The 17,428-nt window shown below is 49.2% G+C and overlaps 1 protein-coding gene across 2 annotated transcripts in view; it reads left to right on the top strand.

The window, feature by feature from the left end:
• Positions 1 to 14,653: 14,653 nt before the first annotated feature.
• Cbx6 (chromobox 6) overlaps positions 14,654 to 17,428 on the top strand; it is a 10,463-nt gene continuing 7,688 nt past the window's right edge. The window contains exons 1-4 of one of the 2 annotated variants that reach the window (XM_031349580.1): positions 14,654 to 14,859; positions 15,040 to 15,083; positions 15,233 to 15,298; positions 15,422 to 15,488. In XM_031349580.1, coding sequence (XP_031205440.1) covers positions 14,791 to 14,859; positions 15,040 to 15,083; positions 15,233 to 15,298; positions 15,422 to 15,488 — 246 coding nt within the window. In that variant the 5' untranslated portion in view covers positions 14,654 to 14,790. The remainder of the gene's footprint in view (positions 14,860 to 15,039; positions 15,084 to 15,232; positions 15,299 to 15,421; positions 15,489 to 17,428) is intronic. The other variant, XM_031349571.1, reaches the window with a different exon arrangement.

Here is a 17,428-nt window from a genome sequence, read left to right as displayed (position 1 = left end):
AGTGTAACATGCAGTCTCCTTCTGCTGCCTGCAGATCAAGATGTAGAACTCTGGGTTTCTCAGGCACCATGTCTGCCTGCGCCCTCTCATGCTTCCCACCATCATGATGATGATGGACTGAGCCTCTGAAACTGTAAGCCAGCCCCAATGAAATGTTTTCCTTTATAAGAGCTGCTGTGGTCATGGTGTCTCTTCACAGCAATAAAACTTTAAGACATAGTCCACTCAGGCAGAGGCCTGCCTTGGGCACATGGGGACTTCTGGAGTGGAAGAAAGGCCTCTTTGAGGGAATCTTCAGTGGAGGCTCTGTAGGAAATCAACACATAGCCCCTGAAACACTTGGTGTCAACACTTGGTGATGGATGGTGATCCACATTGGTGGTGACTGAAGCCAGGGCCAGTGTCCCTACTGTGTACATGGCGGCTTTGCTCGCCCGAAGTCTCTCGAAGGTTTACTCAGGAAATTTTCTTTTGTGTTAACAGCTCTTTTAGGTGTTACGGCTCTTCCTGCCTCCCAGGCACCGCAGCAGTTCCTCCCGCCTCCATGGAATCGCGCTTCTTGCTTCTAGGTGCCATGGTTCTTCCTGTTTACGGGCGGGTGGAGGCCGCTGCTCTTGCTAGTCGCTGCTGCTCTTGCTCCTGCTTCTTTCTGCGTAGTCGCCATTGCTCTTGCTTCTGCGGAGTGGTGGAGTGGTGTGGAACGGTGTGGCGTGGAATGGCGTGGCCCCGGCTGCTCTGCTAGTGCTGCTTTTATACTTGAGCCCAAGCTCTCAAGTCCTCCTGGATTGGTTCCTGGCTATCGCCTTATTAGCATACACCTGCTTGGGAGGGGCTTGGTAGCATGCACCTGCTCAGGTTTGGCGCATGATTGGTTAGCATACACCCTCTCGGGAGACACCTAATTTGCATGAGCCCGCTTGGGAGGGGCGCATGCGCAGTAGAATCATCTATCCCTGTAGTGTGTCTTGGATTCGATCTTCCGAGCGGCTGCCTACACCACAGTAGGGACTATGTCACAGCAGTTGCTTCTAAATTGATGTCAAGACCAGCTAGGCACAGTCTCTTGTCTTTGTCTGGCCTCCCCACTCACCTGGGTGCAGCTCATGCCTACAGAGTCCCTCCTTGGGACATTCAAGCATGTCCCCAAGCCTAGCCTGGGCTTTTCTATTCTTCTCTGGGGCCTGTGTGCTCGGCGGGCAAACCTGTTAATATTAGATGCTATCACTCATCCAAAGGGTCCTCTGGAGACCCCAGAGAATGAGAAAGGAAAAACAAAGGTTACATAACCCACAGTAGGAGATTGTAGTCCTCCAGCTGAGTGTCATGGTCCCATCTGGGAACAGGACCACTGGGATGCTGGCCAGAGTAGTGGTGTGCACCATGGTGACAGCGGCAGCCTCTACAATCCAGTGCTGGGTCCTGAACCAGGGCCAAGGGTGGATTTATAGATAGAGCCCAAGCTGCCCGGCCTCCAGCAGCCCCCAGCAGCCCCAGCAGCCCCAGCAGCTCCCATTCTCCAGGAAGTGCTGGGCTTTAATCTGAAGTGGGAAGAAAAAAAAATGATCGGGAGGGATAGCATCCCCCAAAACACAGGAAATTAGCTGCAGAGGAAAGCTTGCTGGTGAAACAGGGAGAGTGCAGACAGGGCAAGTTCATGCAGCAAAATAGAGAGATGAAAGAGTGGGCTGCCTCTCACCTGGCCCACATTCCCTAGACAGGAGGGGTGGCTGGGGAAGGGAAGGGGCCCCGCAGGAACCAGAAGTGTTTCTGGATTTTCTCTGTAGTGGCCCTGGTGTTGGCTCTTCCAATGATAGGAGTTCTTCTTTGAGAAGAAGAAAGGTGGTGGTGTAAAAGTTCCACCAGCATCCCAACTGGCAGGCAGAAGGAAATTCACATGTGCACCGACAGATACGCACATACACATGCACACTTACAACCACATACACATGCACACACACATGCATACTCAACACACACAGGCACCCACACATGCACCCACACATGGACTCTTGCCTCTCGCACACATTTATGAACACAGCTTGCTGTCGCAGCTTAGGTTTCTGCAGGAGCTGTTTCCACTGTCGCATTTGCCTGTCTCCCAGAAAACACACCGAAGAGGCAATGCTACAGTAAATGGACTAAGCAGACATTTTTGGTTACTTAGAGCCTTACCAGTAGCTCAGCTCTGCATGGGGCTTGGTGGGCCGGACCTTCCTTGTCCTGGCTTCTCTCTTAGAGCCTCCTCACTTGCAGTCTAAGAAGGAACAAGCTAGTTGGGCAGTGGTAGTGCATACCTTTAATCCCAGTACTTGGGAGGCAGAGGCAGGCGGATTTCTGAGTTTGAGGCCAGCCTGGTCTACAGAGTGAGTTCCAGGACAGCCAGGACTACAGAGAGACACCCTGTGTCAAAAAAAATAAAAATAAAAAAGAAGGAACAAGCTCTCCTCCAGGGTCTAAAAGTCTCTGTGACAGGTCCCGCCTTGTCCTCCAACTCCCATCTTCCATCCACTCAGCTCTGAACCTACTAACTCCCTCAGGTCTAGCTCAGAGCCTTTGTACTCACTATCCCTCTGCCCGGAAATCTCTTTCCCAGGTCTCAGCAGCAGCATCTTCTTTCTCCTTCATCGTCTCAGCTCACACATGACTCCTCAATGTCCCCTAAGCACCCCTGGAAGAAGCTTAGAACACACCTATCTGTCGCCTTCACCATACAGCCCATCCAGTCCCTTAACAACACATGACCTGCCTGCCTGGTCTGCCCCCTGCCTTGCATGTCCAGTCTCTTTCTGCCACTTCTTAAGAATTTAAGCTGAGCCAGGCATTGGTGGCGCACGCCTTTAATCCCAGCACTTGGGAGGCAGAGGCAGGCAGATTTCTGAGTTTGAAGCCAGCCTGGTCTACAGAGTGAGTTCCAGGACAGCCAAGGCTACACAGAGAAACCCTGTCTCGAAAAAAAACAAAACAAAAAAACCAAACAAACAAAAAAAAAGAATTTAAGCTGAAAGTATCTGTGTTTACCATGTCCCCAGTATAAAATACATGTTGCAAGCCAGGCAGTGATGGTGGGCATGCCTTTAATCCTAGCACTTGGGAGGCAGAGGCAGGTGGATTTCTGAATTTGAGGCCAGGCTGATCTACAGAGTGAGTTCCAGGACAGCCAGGGCTACACAGAGAAACACTGTCTCAAAAACAAACAAAACAAAACAAAACAAAACAAAAAAAGATACATGTTGCAGCCCAGAAGATATTAGCTGCCTAGAGACCAGTGCCAAGTATTGTCTGGGGAACTGGGTTCTGGGATTTCTGTCCCCAGGGAGGTGACAAGTGAGCAGGGGAAGGCTGGCCGCTCCATCTGAGAGGACCACACAGCCGAAGGTGACTGGGAGATGCTTCACATAGTTGGTCAGGGAGGCCTTCAGGATCTTACCCAAAGGAGGAAGGGAGCAGCTGCATAGGCCTGGCAATATCAGCTTTTGGAGTCTTAGTGGCAAAGGCCCCGAGGCAGGCACTACTCAGTGATAGCCTGGAAATCAGGTTAAGGACCGCTTTGGCTTGTCCTAGAGACACTCATGAGTCACTGGGAAGGGTCCCACAGCTGATATTTTGGCTTCTTCATCACGAAGGCTTTTAAACTGAGGAAGGACTCTGAACTACATTTCCAAAAGGCCCCTCCATCTAAATCGGTGTTTCCCATGTCCCTTGCCCAATTATGACCATATTCAGGCCTATTGCCAAACAATTCCAGTACTGGCTTTCTAAACATAGGCAGCCTTTCTTTAGCAACACATACTATCATGGCATGATCTTGAGGCAACTCGACTGTTTTAGATTCTCTGTGACTCACATTGGTCACTTAAGTTCCTGTCAGTTTCATTGGTGGAGCTATATCCCAGGATAGGGCATGTCGGGTGGGAGGGGAAATGAGAACAGAGAAGGTAAGCATTGCTTATCCCCACATTAGAGCAGAAGCCAGTGCCCTGCAAAGTGTCAGGGAGTATTTCTACTCCTTCCTGGGGTTATTTTGGGGCATTGAATGAATAGATAGTAGATCTTCCTGTACATAAATCCGAAGCACTTAGAAAAATCCTTGAAGGATCATGTGGGTTGGCTGTGGTGTGTTTTGTAGGTCTTCAGAGTGGAACCAACACACTGACTTTCAAGGTAAGGAAACCATGGAAGCGCGTGTGGATGTGTCAGTTGTTTTTCCAGCCGCAATACTTGACAGGAAGAAACAACCTGTTTCAGCTCACTGCTTCAGACGGTTTTATCCTATCATGATGAGGAAGGCAAAGCTGTATACACCTTAGATGATGGTTGTGGAAGTGTGTGATGAAGGCTGTTCAAATCACAGGGGACCAGGAAGAAGAAAGCCATACCAGAACCAGAGGCCAGTCTGTCACTTCCATTTATGTCTGTCTGTCTGTCTATATTTGCTTATTTGTTTATTTATTTGTGTGTGTATATATCTGTGTACTACATCTATGTTTGGTGCCCACAGAGGCCAGAAGAGGACACTGGATCCCTTCAAACTTGGGCTATAGACAATTGTGAGCTGTCATGTGGGGTGCTCAGATGAGCAGCCAGTGCTTCTAGCCACTGAGCCATCTCTCCAGTCCCCCAGGATATAATATTCAAAGATCTAACCCTAGCAACTGCTTCCAAAAGTGAGGGTCTACATCCTAAAGTTTCCTTGGCCTCCAAAACCAACAACTAGAGGAGAAAATATGACATGTGGAGAACATGTGGGGAACATAGTGAACTGAGGCTATGCCAGTACAGTGTGTGTGAGAGCCTGTATGTGTGCCTTGGTGTGCATATCTGTGTGTGTGTTTAAGAGAGAGAGAAAGAGAGAGAGAGAGAGAGAACCTGTATATATGCCTCCATGCATGTATCTCTCTCTCTCTCTCTCTTTCTCTCTCTCTCTCTCTCTCTCTCTGTGTGTGTGTGTGTGTGTGTGTGTGTGTGTGTGTGTGGTGTCTTGATACTTGAGTGGGCCTGGCACTTAGACACACATGCTTCTAGCACCACAGACCTACCACATGCCAGACTGATTTCCAGATGCCTAGAAGCCAAATGCTGTGTCCTCACAAGACAGAATGGACTCTCCATTTTGCAGTGGAAGAAAACAGAGGCTCCAAGCAGTTGCCAGCTCCAGGGCCACACAGCTGGATGCATCTTAGGCTCCCTCACCCGCTCAGTGACTTTCCATTTCATGTTTCCAAAGCTTGGTGCAGAGAGAAGTGGGAGGGTTGCAGCGAGGGTCTGACTAGCTTCTAAAAATCTCCTAGGTGACCCATCCATACATCCCACACAATCAAACTGAACACCTGCCTTTTTCAAGGTCCTGTGCTGGCAGCAGCAGTAAAGAAGGGGAGCCAGGGAGGCAAAGTCCCTTCTGTCAGAAGTCCGGAGGTCTGGTGAAGGGGTTAGGTATTAAATGCACAGGGAGTGGGGGGGGGTCAGGAAGGAAATAGGGCAAGATAAGCAGACCAAGAATGCTAGGGAGCAGAGGTGAGCTCCCTAACAGAAGGTGGCCAGAGGACAGACGCTTTCTGAAGAAGGGACATCTGGCCTGTGGTTCCTGCAACTCAGGCAGCTGAGGCAGGAACATTACTTGGACCCAGGAGTTTGAGACTAGCTGGGGCAACATTTTTTTTAAAAGATTTATTTATTTATTTTTATGTGTATGAGTACACTGTAGCTGCACAGGTAGATGGTCGTGAGCCATCATGTGGCTGCTGGGAATTGAACTCAGGACAGCCCCGCTCGATTGGCCCCGTTCCCTCTGGTGTAATACACTGTAGCTGTCTTCAGACACACCAGAAGAGGGCGTCAGATCTCATTACAGGTGGTTGTGAGCCACCATGTGGTTGCTGGGATTCGAGCTCAGGAACTTCAGAAGAGCAGTCAGTGCTCTTACCCGCCGAGCCATCTTGCCAGGCCCTAGCTGGGGCAACATTAAGTAAGACTCCATTAAAGAAAGAAAGAAGCTCTTTGAGGATGGCTCAGCAAGTCAAAACACCTGCCATGTAAGCCCGATGACCAGAGTTCACTCCTGGGAACCTACATGGCTGCTTGGGGGCAGGAATCTATAATTTTAGTATATAGTGGGATGGGAGGCAGAGAGAGGAGAAGCTCCTGGAAGCTGGAGAGACGGCTACCTCAGAGTACACAGAGTAGCAGAAATAAGGGGCTCCGCTTCAACAATGTGGAGAGAAAAAAAAGGGGACCCTCAAAAGCTGCCCTCTGACTGCCACAAGGACACTGTGGAATGTATGTACACACACACACACACACACAGAGAGAGAGAGAGAGAGAGAGAGAGAGAGAGAGACAGAGAGACAGAGAGAGAGACAGAGAGAGAGACAGAGAGAGAGAGAGCAATGATAACATTTTAAATAAAGGGGGGAAGTGTAGTTAAACCTATCTGAAACCTTATGTTTTCTCACCTATCCACTTTGATTCCAGAAATTATGACTCTGAGTCTTAGTATTTCATGAATAATTGCCTAGACTAAAAGCTTTGCTTCTTCCCGAGTAGCTCATGAATTAATGTCCTATTTATTCCCTGGTTCTCAGTTGCACGTGACTGTCTTCTTCAGTGTCTGGGGCAACTCTCCCACCCCTGACTATCTCCCTCTCTCTCTCGGCTGGATGTCCCACCTTCTAATCTTGTCTTGGCTCATTGGCCATAGGCTTTTTTATTGACAGATGAAGCTTCCACACATTGCACAAGAAATTATTTCTACAATAAAGAGATGTAACCTTTGAACAAAGACTAAAAGCATGAAGGAACCCTGAGAGACGGTGACTCCTGAAAACATCAGCTGCTACACCCATGAATTCTCACCAGCATGGCTGCCTAACCAGGAGCTGAACAGGAATCGCACCGGTAGACATAAGAATGTGGCGAGGGGAGTTCCCAAGGCCTCATTCTACACAGAGACCGTAGCTAAGGTAACCAAGGAAACCAACTGCTTATCCAATACCGAATGGTCAGCTCTGAAAACATACATGTAAGTAACATGCACAGACCGAGCAGGTTGTGTTTATATATTTGGGAACACATACAATATCAAAGAAAAAGAATTTGAATGTAAAGAGGGGAGCTTCACATGGAAGGAATTGGAGAGTAGGGTGAAAAGGAGGAAATAATGTAATTATAATCTCAAAAAAAAAAAAAAAAAAGCCAGGCAGTGGTGGCGCACGCCTTTAATCCTAGCACTTCAGAGGCAGAGGCAGGCAGATTTCTGAGTTCGAGGCCAGCCTGGTCTACAGAGTGAGTTCCAGGGCAGCAAGGGCTACACTGTCTCAAAAGACAAAAAAACAAAAAACAAAAAACAAAAACAAAAACAAAACAAAAAAGAAAAGCTACACATCCATCTGAAGGTGATACACATGATGCCGACAGAGGGAAGAGCACAAAGGCCTGGGGTGAGTGCCAGTTTGGAATCTGCCTGAGTCCATAAAGATGCAGGAGCCAAGGTGCTAGAGACGTGGCCCAGCTGTTAAGACAAATGGCTGCTCTTCCAGAGGGCCCAGGTTCAATTCCTAGCATCTGGATGGCAGCTCATATCCATCTGTAACCCCAGTTCCAAAGGATCCAGTACCTTCTTCTGGCCTCTGCATACACCAGGTAAGTATGTGGTACATAGACATACATGCAGGCAAAAGACCCATGCACATACAATAAAATAGTGTTTTATAAAGGATGCTTGGGACGTCTCCCTGCTGTACAGGAATATAACTGCTCTGCCCAGATGTCCTGGATCATTTTAACCCCCACTCCTGATGCCGTTGTCCCCCCAAGACCACATCCAGAGTACTGAAGTTCACAGACAGAAGGAAGCAGTACCTAGGAGTTAGCCTTCCTCTTCTGCACCCCCATAGTCTTAAACCAGTGCGTTAGCTGGTGAGGACTACACTGATGGATAGCCCACGTACCAGGGCCCTTGGAGGATCAAGCTAGGGCCGCTCACTGCTTGAACATGTACTGGGCAGCTGGCAGGTAAATGAGAAGCATAGCACTCTCCAGTTTGCGGGAGGGTGATAAGGGCACAGTACCCTGCTGGACTGAGTCGGTCCACTGGGCCAGCGCCCATGTCATAGCCCTCAGGACCTCATTGTGAGTGCAGAGCAATGGACTGAAGCTCCTAAGCTCAGGCTGTGCTCTCTGTCACTAGGAAGGGATGTCCCACTCAGCAGTCAACTTGCCTTGGGACAACTATGGGACAGACCTTCCACGGATGGACCTTCCAGGGGTCCTGCGTAGTTATAGATTCTCTCTTATTTTTTTTTCTTCTTTTCGAAGACAGAGTTCCTCTGGGTAGCCCTGGCTGTCCTGGAACTCACTCTATAGACCAGACTGACCTCAGACTCAGAGATCTGCCTGCCTCTGCCTCTCTAGGGTTGGGTTAAAGGTATGCACCACCGCTGCCAGGCCTAGTTATTAATTTTTTAAAAACATTTATTTGATTGTTTTTCTGCGTGGACCTGTGCCGTGCCTCACATGTGGAGGTCAGAGGACAGTTCGTGGAAGTCAGCTCTCTCCTTCCCCCATGTGGGTCCCAGGGATCAAATTCAGGTCGTCAGGTGGGCAGCAGGCACTTCCGGTGCTGTTCCGGACCCAGTTTACCTGCTACACCATCCTGCAGATCCTTTCTCTTCTGATTCTGACCTTGCTCAAAGTTAGCGGGTCTGAGGGCGTCTGTCACTCTAGACTGATGTGCTAACAGCCAGAAAATGCCCTTCCCTCCCTCTCAGCCACTTTCCCTCCCCAGCTGCCCCTTCCCACTCCCGCATAGGGGTCCCCACACATCTTCTCCTTCACTTATTAAAGCACTCACATATGCCAAAGACTAAGGACACAGCATCAGCAGCTGGATGTCACAAAAGAAGTGTCCCCAAGATACTGCATTGTAAAAGGGGCATCTGCCTCCAGAGACCTCACTGGTTTTGTTTTTTAGTTTTTGGTTTTTTGAGGCAGGATTTCTCTGTGTGACATCGCTGGCTGTTCTGAGCTCATTCTGTAGACCAGGCTGGCCTCGAACTCACAGAGATCCACTTGCCTCTGCCTCCTGAGTACTAGCACTAAAGATGTGCCCCACCACTGCCCAGCTGAGACATCACCATTTTCAATATGAGCTAATGTGCCAAATTGGGACCTTCTTGTGTCACTACAATAACCCTGAGTTGTTATAATATATTATTATTAATATAAGAGTAATTAATATATTCATATTAGTATAATGTTTATATTATATATCATATAGTATTATATAACATTAATGTTTTTATATTAATTATGATATATAATAATATTATAATATATACACCTACTTGTATTATTATAACAACCCTGAGTCTTAGTCACTGTTCTATTGCTCTGAAGAGACACCATGACCAAGGTAACTTATTAAAGAAAGCATTTAATTGGGGCCTGCTTACAGTTTCAGAGAGTGAGTCCATGATCATTGTGGCAGGAGGTATGTGAGAGACAGGCATGGCACAATAGTTGAGAACTCACATTTTGTCCACAAGAAAGAAGCAGAGTGAGACTAGGCCTGGTAAGCTTTGGAATCCTCAAAGCCTAGCCCCAGTGACACACATTCTTCAACAAGGCTACACTTCCTAGTCTACCAACTGAGGACTAAGTATTCACATCCATGAATCTATAGGGTCCATTCGCCTTCAGACCACCGCAGACCCCCTCACCATGAGACCTTGTCGCACCTCCAGTTCAGGGGAACATCTATTTTCCCATCCAGGAATCAGCCACAACTTACTGGCTGAACACAATCCTAGCTTATTACATCCATATCTACAGGTCAACAAACCGGAGACTGTGCTCTGGTCTTCCTAGACGGTCATCAAGCTCAGGGTCCTACAGCAAGTTCCAGAACTACTGATACATTTCATTGCTTGGGATTGTAGAATGGAGGTTCACCATTCTAGAAACCATGCCCCATTCCTGCCACCGACTCTGAAGTGTGGCCCCTTGCCTTCCCAAGGTCAGCAGGATGACAGCTCTGTTGGTTGGATCGGTCATGTAAGGAAAGCCTGCCCAGGTAAACTTTCCTTTATGCAATTAAGAGTTAACTAATTAGGGACCTTAATCACATATGCAAAATCATTTTACTTTCCCAGAGAACCCAATATAGGACTACAGTCCTAGTCTGTTCTGCTCTCCCCACACGTGAGGGGAAGGGATTACTCAGGATGTGCACACTAGGAAACTTGAGCCTATGCCTGGTTTTGGCTGTAGGATATGTAGGTGTTGTGTAATCTCCCCAGTGGGTCCTTCAGGGCTCCTGCAGGACTTCCCAGGGAAGGGCAAGAGCTTCCCCGGAGACAAGAGGACCAGACAGCTTTGGTTTCACTCATTGGACCCATGATGATGATAACCCTGGGCAAGACCAGCAACGAAAATGACAGGTGGGCCCAGCCAACAGAAAAAGGGGAAAGACTACATTCTGATAACTTGAAGCCATGGTTCATGTTTCAGGTAAGACAGTGGTTCTTAACTGTGAGTCAAGACCCCTTTGAGGTCATATATCAGAAATACTACATTAGGTATTACAATAACCCATAATAATTCATAACAGTAGCAAAATTACAGTTATGAAGTAGCAACAAAATCATTTTATGGTTGTGGGGTCACTACAACATGAGGAACTGTATTAAAGGGTCACGGCATTAGGAAGGTCGAGAACCACTGAGGTAAGAGGACCGTTTCTCTGTGGACAGCAGCTCATGCAGGCCAAGAGTGAGAGTATTTTCCTTATAATGAATCGAACCTCAGAATAGCTTGTGAGAGGTGGAAGGAACTTTGCTCCTCGGGATGAGAGGACCTTCTCTAGAGGTTGACAACCATGGGACAGTCTTCTGGGGCACCTAGAAACTTTTTCTTTTTTCTTTTTTGGTTTTTCGAGACAGGGTTTCTCCGTGTAGCCCTGGCTGTCCTGGAACTCACTCTGTAGACCAGGCTGGCCTCAAACTCAGAAATCTGCCTGCCTCTGCCTCCCAAGTGCTGGGATTAAAGGCATGCGCCACCACCGCCCGGCTGAAACTTTTTCTTGAATGAATAACATCCGATATTTCAATTGAAAAACAATTGAACATAACAATTCTCGGAATAGTCAATGACCAAAAAATGCTATAAACCCCTGAAATTTGAGGTGAGGGGTTGGGGAGATGGCTCAGTCTGTAAAGTGCTGGCCACAGAAATATGAGGATTTGAATTTGGATTCAGAGCATCCATGTGAAAAGCCAGGCACAGTAGTTAGTACAGGCTGCAATTTCAGCACTGGTGTGTGTGTGTGTCTGTGTGTGTGTCTGTATGTGTCTCTGTGTGTGTATGTGTGTATGTATGTGTGTGTATGTTTGTGTATTTGTGTGTGTGTGCAGGTGTCTGTGTGTGTGTCTGTGTGTGTCTCTCTGTGTGTCTGTGTGTGTCTCTCTGTGTGTGTCTCTCTGTGTGTGTGTCTGTGTGTGTGTGTCTGTGTGTGTCTCTCTGTGTGTGAGTGTGTGTGTGTGTCTGTGTGTGTCTCTCTGTGTGTGTATGTTTGTGTATGTGTGTGTGTCTGTGTGTGTGTCTGTGTGTGTGTGTGTCTGTGTGTGTGTCTGTGTGTGTCTCTGTGTGTGTATGTGTGTATGTATGTGTGTGTATGTTTGTGTATTTGTGTGTGTGTGCAGGTGTCTGTGTGTGTGTCTGTGTGTGTCTCTCTGTGTGTGAGTGTGTGTGTGTGTGTCTGTGTGTGTGTCTGTATGTGTCTCTGTGTATGTGTGTATGTATGTGTGTGTATGTTTGTGTATTTGTGTGTGTATGTGTGTGTGTGTGTGCAGGTGTCTGTGTGTGTGTCTGTGTGTGTCTCTCTGTGTGTGAGTGTCTGTGTGTGTCTGTGTGTGTCTCTCTGTGTGTGAGTGTGTGTGTGTGTGTCTCTCTGTGTGTGTGAGTGTGTGTGTGTGTCTTGGGTTTGCTGGTCAGTCCAAGTAATCAGCAAGCTTCAGGTTCAGCTGAGAGACCCTGCCTCAAAAATAAGTTGAATAATGATTGAGAAAGACTCATGGCAACCTTTGGCTTCCATATGCATCTGCAGGCACACACACACACACACACACACACATGCACACGCACACGCACACGCACACAAAGTGAAACAGAGAAACAGGTCTAGAGAGGGCAACAGGGACCCTGTGAGAAGGCATAGTTCTGATAGACTTAGATTAAGGTCGCTGCCATGGAGCGGTTATTTTGGTTTAATATAACCACAGGGTCCTCTTGAAGAAGCAGAAAGGTAGTCAGTGGTGGTGAAGTGCTGATAGGATTAAAGAGGTGAGCAATGGGCTGGAGAGATGGATCAGCGGTTAAGAGCACTGCTCTTCAGAGGTCCTGAGTTCAATTCCCAGCAACCACATGGTGGCTCACAACCATCTGTAATGCAATCTGATTCCCTCTTCTGGTGTTTCTACAGTGTACTCGTATATATAAAATAAATAAATAAATCTTTAAAAAAATATGTGAGCAATAAAACCATGTGCCAAAGGAGGGACAGCCACTTCTAGAAGCCCACTGAGGCCAAGAGCTGGTTATCTCTTCAGGGGCCCTAGTCTTGACTTTAGATCATTGACTGTGACCCGGGGACTTCTGCACTCCAGAGTGTGTCATGTTAAGCTGCTCTATTTTGGGGCTTTTTGTTACAGCATCAACATGATGCAAATCCATCTCTTTGGGGAACTATCTGCAATGTGTGGTCAGTCAGGCAGAAAGGCAATTTTCTCACCAGACTGACTTTTGTTTCCTGAAGCTTCCACAATGGCTCACAAAGACTGCTGAAGGTTCCACTATGTGGATGGGTGGTCATCTTCTTCATCCTGTGGCCTCCTCAGCTTGCACAAGCACAGACACCCGTACATTCAACTTACCTGCTCATCCATGCCACGCCAGTAGAACAACTCTCTACTCAGGTGAAGTTTACCTCGGGTTTGCTGTCATGCCAGCTAAGAGCATTTTCTTAGTAGCATAAAGACCTTGAGGGGCAGCAGAAGGATTTCGGTCAATGAGCTTTCTATACATATCTACAGGGGTGCAGGTGGGGATGGAGAGCTGAGATTTTCATGGATGAATTTGCACCTTCAAGAAATGGTGCAATAACTGGGCAGTGGTGGGGCACACCTTTAATCCCAGTACTTAGGAGGCAGAGGCAGGCGGATTTCTGAGTTTGAGGCCAGCCTGGTCTACAGAATGAGTTCCAGGAGAGCCAGGGCTACACAGAGAAACCCTGTCTCAGAAAAACAGACAAACAAACAAACAAATGGTACAATAGCAGAGACTTGTACAACCCTCTGACCCCCACCCCATTCTAATAAGGCAATCATGAAATCAAAAGACATTCCCGACCCTTACAAATCCCCGCCCTGCCCTCCAGCCCAGCCCTAGACAACAGGTGAACAGGGCAAAATCTGTGTTAATGTCCAATCAATATCATTAAGGAAGGACAGCATCTCCAGTGTAAATAGTACAACTATGTGGTGCTTAAACATTTAACTATATAGAATTATGTGTTGGTACTCTCCACTTAGGTGATGTGTGTGTGCATATTCATGCAGGCCTGAGTTTAGGGAAAGAACTGGGCTAGAAGATCCTAGTGACTTAATGCAGGCTATGAATTGTTCCTTCACCTTTCGTTTCCTTATTTACACGTGGTTAATTTTTTTTTTTTTTCTGCAAAGAACAAGACCTCTGGCCTAATGGAAAATATGATTAAATAATTTGAAAACAGACGAACAGAATGGAAGATTTCTCGATGTGTGTTTCCTCAAGGTGGGCTACATCCAAGAGGGAAAGCTCCAGATCCCACTTGTGCCTCCCAAGAGCAATGGTGGAGTCATTCCTGCAGCTGTGGGTTGTAGAATTATGCTGTGGCCTGCGGCCTGAAAATCCAAAACCAGATTTGACCATGAGGGCAGGTTCTGCTGAGTGACCCAAAGAAAGACTGCTTTGGACTCAATCTGGGATACCCTGCCGTCCTCTTTCGAGACCTCTCTCTCTCTCTCTGCTTTATAAACACACTTGCCAAGGTCTGCATGCAGGTGTTGGGAACATGGTCGCAGACCTGGGTCACCTCTGCCTTCACCCCCCTTTGCAGCAGTGGCGTTTTTTGTTTTAACTTATCTGAACCGGTTACAAAACCACACTCCCACGAATACATAAATAATGGATGGGGTGATGTGTTAAAGAAATCCCCACAAGGCCTGGCAAAGCTGCAGTGAATACATTTCTGCTGTATCATATTTAACTGTTTGCAAACGTCTGCAGGAGGATGCATGGCGCCTGGAGACTCCAGGGCTTATCGCACCTCTCTGTCGAGGGCCTAGCAATTCTGGGATGAGGAGTTACAAGGAGGGTAGGAGGTGGCAGGGATCCCGGGCCTGCAGGACGAAGGGGGACCATGTAAGATTGCACTGCACCTCACTCGGCTTGGCACCAGCCAACCATCCATCGGTCTCCCGCCAGGACTGCGGCGGAGAGCACAGGCCCCTTTAAGAGCCTTGGCGCGCCCCCGCCCCGCGAGCGCTCATTTTCCCTAGCAACCGCCCCGGGGGAGGGGGAGGTCCTGGCAACGGCGCTCGGGCCGGGGGCATCACGTGACGGCCCGCAGCTGGAACGCGAGCGCGCGCCCCGCCGAGCGCCCGCCCGCCGGGGGCCTGAGCGCTGGGGCGCGTGCGCGAGCGGTGCAGCACCGGCCGCGGGAGCAGGGACTATTATGGGCTGTGGGTGCCGCTGAGCAAGATGGAGCTGTCTGCAGTAGGCGAGCGGGTCTTCGCGGCCGAATCCATCATCAAACGCCGGATCCGCAAGGTGAGCCCTCGGCCTGGACGGCCCTGTGTTCTTCGCGGTCTTTCGGAGCCCGCGGGCCCTCGGGGCGCAGCGGTCCCGCTAGCCGGGTTCCCTCAGCCACCCCCACGCCGCCGCCTCCTCCTCGCGTCCCTGCATCCTCCCAACCCCCACCCCCCTATTTTTCTCCTTTCTGTTTTTCAGGGACGCATCGAGTACCTGGTGAAATGGAAAGGGTGGGCGATCAAGTGAGTGTCGTGGGGTCGGTGGCATGGGGACCGGGGAGGCGGCAAGAAGACACCTGGGCCTTGGATAGGGGGTGCGCGCTTCAGCCCTCGCGGTGTGTCCCTGCCCCTTGGGTTTTCATTTTTGCTTTTCTGTACGCGTGACTCGGCAGGTACAGCACTTGGGAGCCAGAAGAGAACATTCTGGATTCGAGGCTCATCGCAGCCTTCGAGCAGAAGTGAGTTGGAGAAGCTGGCAGGCATGGTGGGGCGCCGCGCAGGGGAGCGGGAAAGGCAGGCTGGGTCGGGGAGTGAGGCCCAGGAAGGGACTCTTTTTCATCTTTGGCGTTTCTTGACTATAGGGAAAGGGAACGTGAGCTGTATGGGCCCAAGAAGAGGGGACCGAAACCCAAAACTTTCCTTCTAAAGGTAATCTGGCCCAGCCCCAGCAGCCCCCTCTCGGGCCCCCCATCCAGGGCGAAGCTCAGGGCCTGCAAGGGAGGGACAGATCCGCTGCTGCCTAGGCGGGCAGGCTTTTCCAGAGGGGCCCCAGCTGGGCAGGGGGTGGTTGTGAGTCCCTGACAAGTCCCTGGCAGCAGGCCGCAGCCAGCCTAGCCAGAGGGGCCTGGGAGTGGGGTAATCAGGGATGAAACCAGGGACTGGGGGTGGGGGATTGACTCTGCTCCAGAAAGCGGGTGAGTGAAGCAGGTGAGGCATACTCAGGAGAGGAGGTGACCTGGAAGCGGGAGGCTCTTTTTGCTTAGTGAGACCCTTCATCTTCTCCAGCCTGGGACACACTGGCCTGTTTTGTGATTTAGAGTCTTGGAGCTATTTGAGTATAAGCTTACCTCTTGGCAAAACACCGGTCGCCGTGCCCTGCAGCTGCCCACCTCTCTTGGGGGATGTATTCTGTGCCTTCTCCCATAGCACTTGAGGCCCAACTTGAATTTGACCTTAAATTACTTCAACCTGAGTTTGATCATCCACACTGGGGACTACCAGCTTTCCGGTCCTGAGCCTGTCCACCCCCAATCCTGATATTTCTGGAGACTCCAGTGAAGATGGGGTGGGGCATGGTGAATGTAGCCTGTTTGGCAAGAGAACTTCATGGGAAGCCATCTTGGAGAGTTAGAGGGGTGTTTTTGTTGTTGTTTTGTTTTTTGTTTTTTTGATGAGGAAGAACAGCCTGGGAAGAGGAAAGCAAGATTATCCACGTTGTCCACTTAATGCTAGGCTGCCGGTGGCCTCCTCCGTAGTTTCCCTAAAGAACTAACGATGCCCCAGCTCTCCTCACCAAATTTGGCACCAGAATCACAGGAAGGGCTCCTTGGAGAAGAGACTGCAAGATGCAGAACCTCTTATTCTCCAGTTTGTCCAAAGAGCTCCAAGCTCAGTGGGGGAAGGGTGGACCAGTCCCGCTGTCTCTGCCTCCTCCCCCAGCCAAAGGACTGGGGTGTAAAGAGTTAGCCTTGGACCAAATGCATATGTGGAAAAAACGTTGGTTTCCGGAATCCTATAGTCGTGTACCCCTACTCCCCGCCCCTAGCCACGGTGCATCATCGGGGGGGATTAACGACACAACCTTAGCCCTGATGCTTGAGGGTGGAGAGGGGTAGGCGGAGCAGCTGGAAGACTGGTGGGCTGTGTTGACAGCCTGTCGGCGCCCCTGGAGCGCCCTCTAATGGTCGAGGCGGTAATGATCTTGAGTATTGATTCTCAAAATGCCTTTTTCTGAAAAGTTGTAGTTTCTGATTTGTTTGGGGGTCCAGCAGTGCTGAGTCCTCTGCCTGAATCATTCTCCTTTAATGGTCTCATCATCATCCCAGTGGAGTTGATAGTACCAGACCCCTTTCACAGGTGGAAGTTGAACACATCTATAGGAAACAAGGCTCAGAGATGCTAGTACAGGGGGTGGTGCTGCCTGCTGTGAAACCTTAATCCAGAATTTAGGAAGCAGCAAGTCATAGAGGGATGCTTGTGAAGGGATGCAGAGGTAGGTGGCTTAGGCTGGACCTGTTGCTTTGTGAGTAAGAGGAGTTCAGCAAAATACGCTCAGGTTTTTCTGCAAGGAGTAATGCTAAGCATCCTGGAACCTTTTTGAGATGGCTGCTATATACCCACTCCACACCCTGGAAAAGAAAACTGGTTAATAACTTGTCCACCACCACAGAGAACTAGCGGCGGTGTCTAGATGCTGTCTGCAGTACTCCCCAAACCCTGAAGCCATCCTGTTAGGGCAGTGAATGTGGCCTGCAGTGATTTTGAAATCCACTAAACAGACCCAGGTCCTACTGTTCAAAAGCTCTCAACCTAAGGAGAATGCCTCTCTCTGCCTCTCTCTCTCTCTCTCTCTCTCTCTCTCTCTCTCT

This window comes from Mastomys coucha, unplaced genomic scaffold (genome assembly GCF_008632895.1).
Source record: "Mastomys coucha isolate ucsf_1 unplaced genomic scaffold, UCSF_Mcou_1 pScaffold11, whole genome shotgun sequence".
Classification (NCBI taxonomy): Eukaryota; Metazoa; Chordata; class Mammalia; order Rodentia; family Muridae; genus Mastomys; species Mastomys coucha.
The sequence above is the reverse complement of the archived record's forward strand: the minus strand, read 5'-3'. Positions and strand labels throughout refer to the sequence as shown.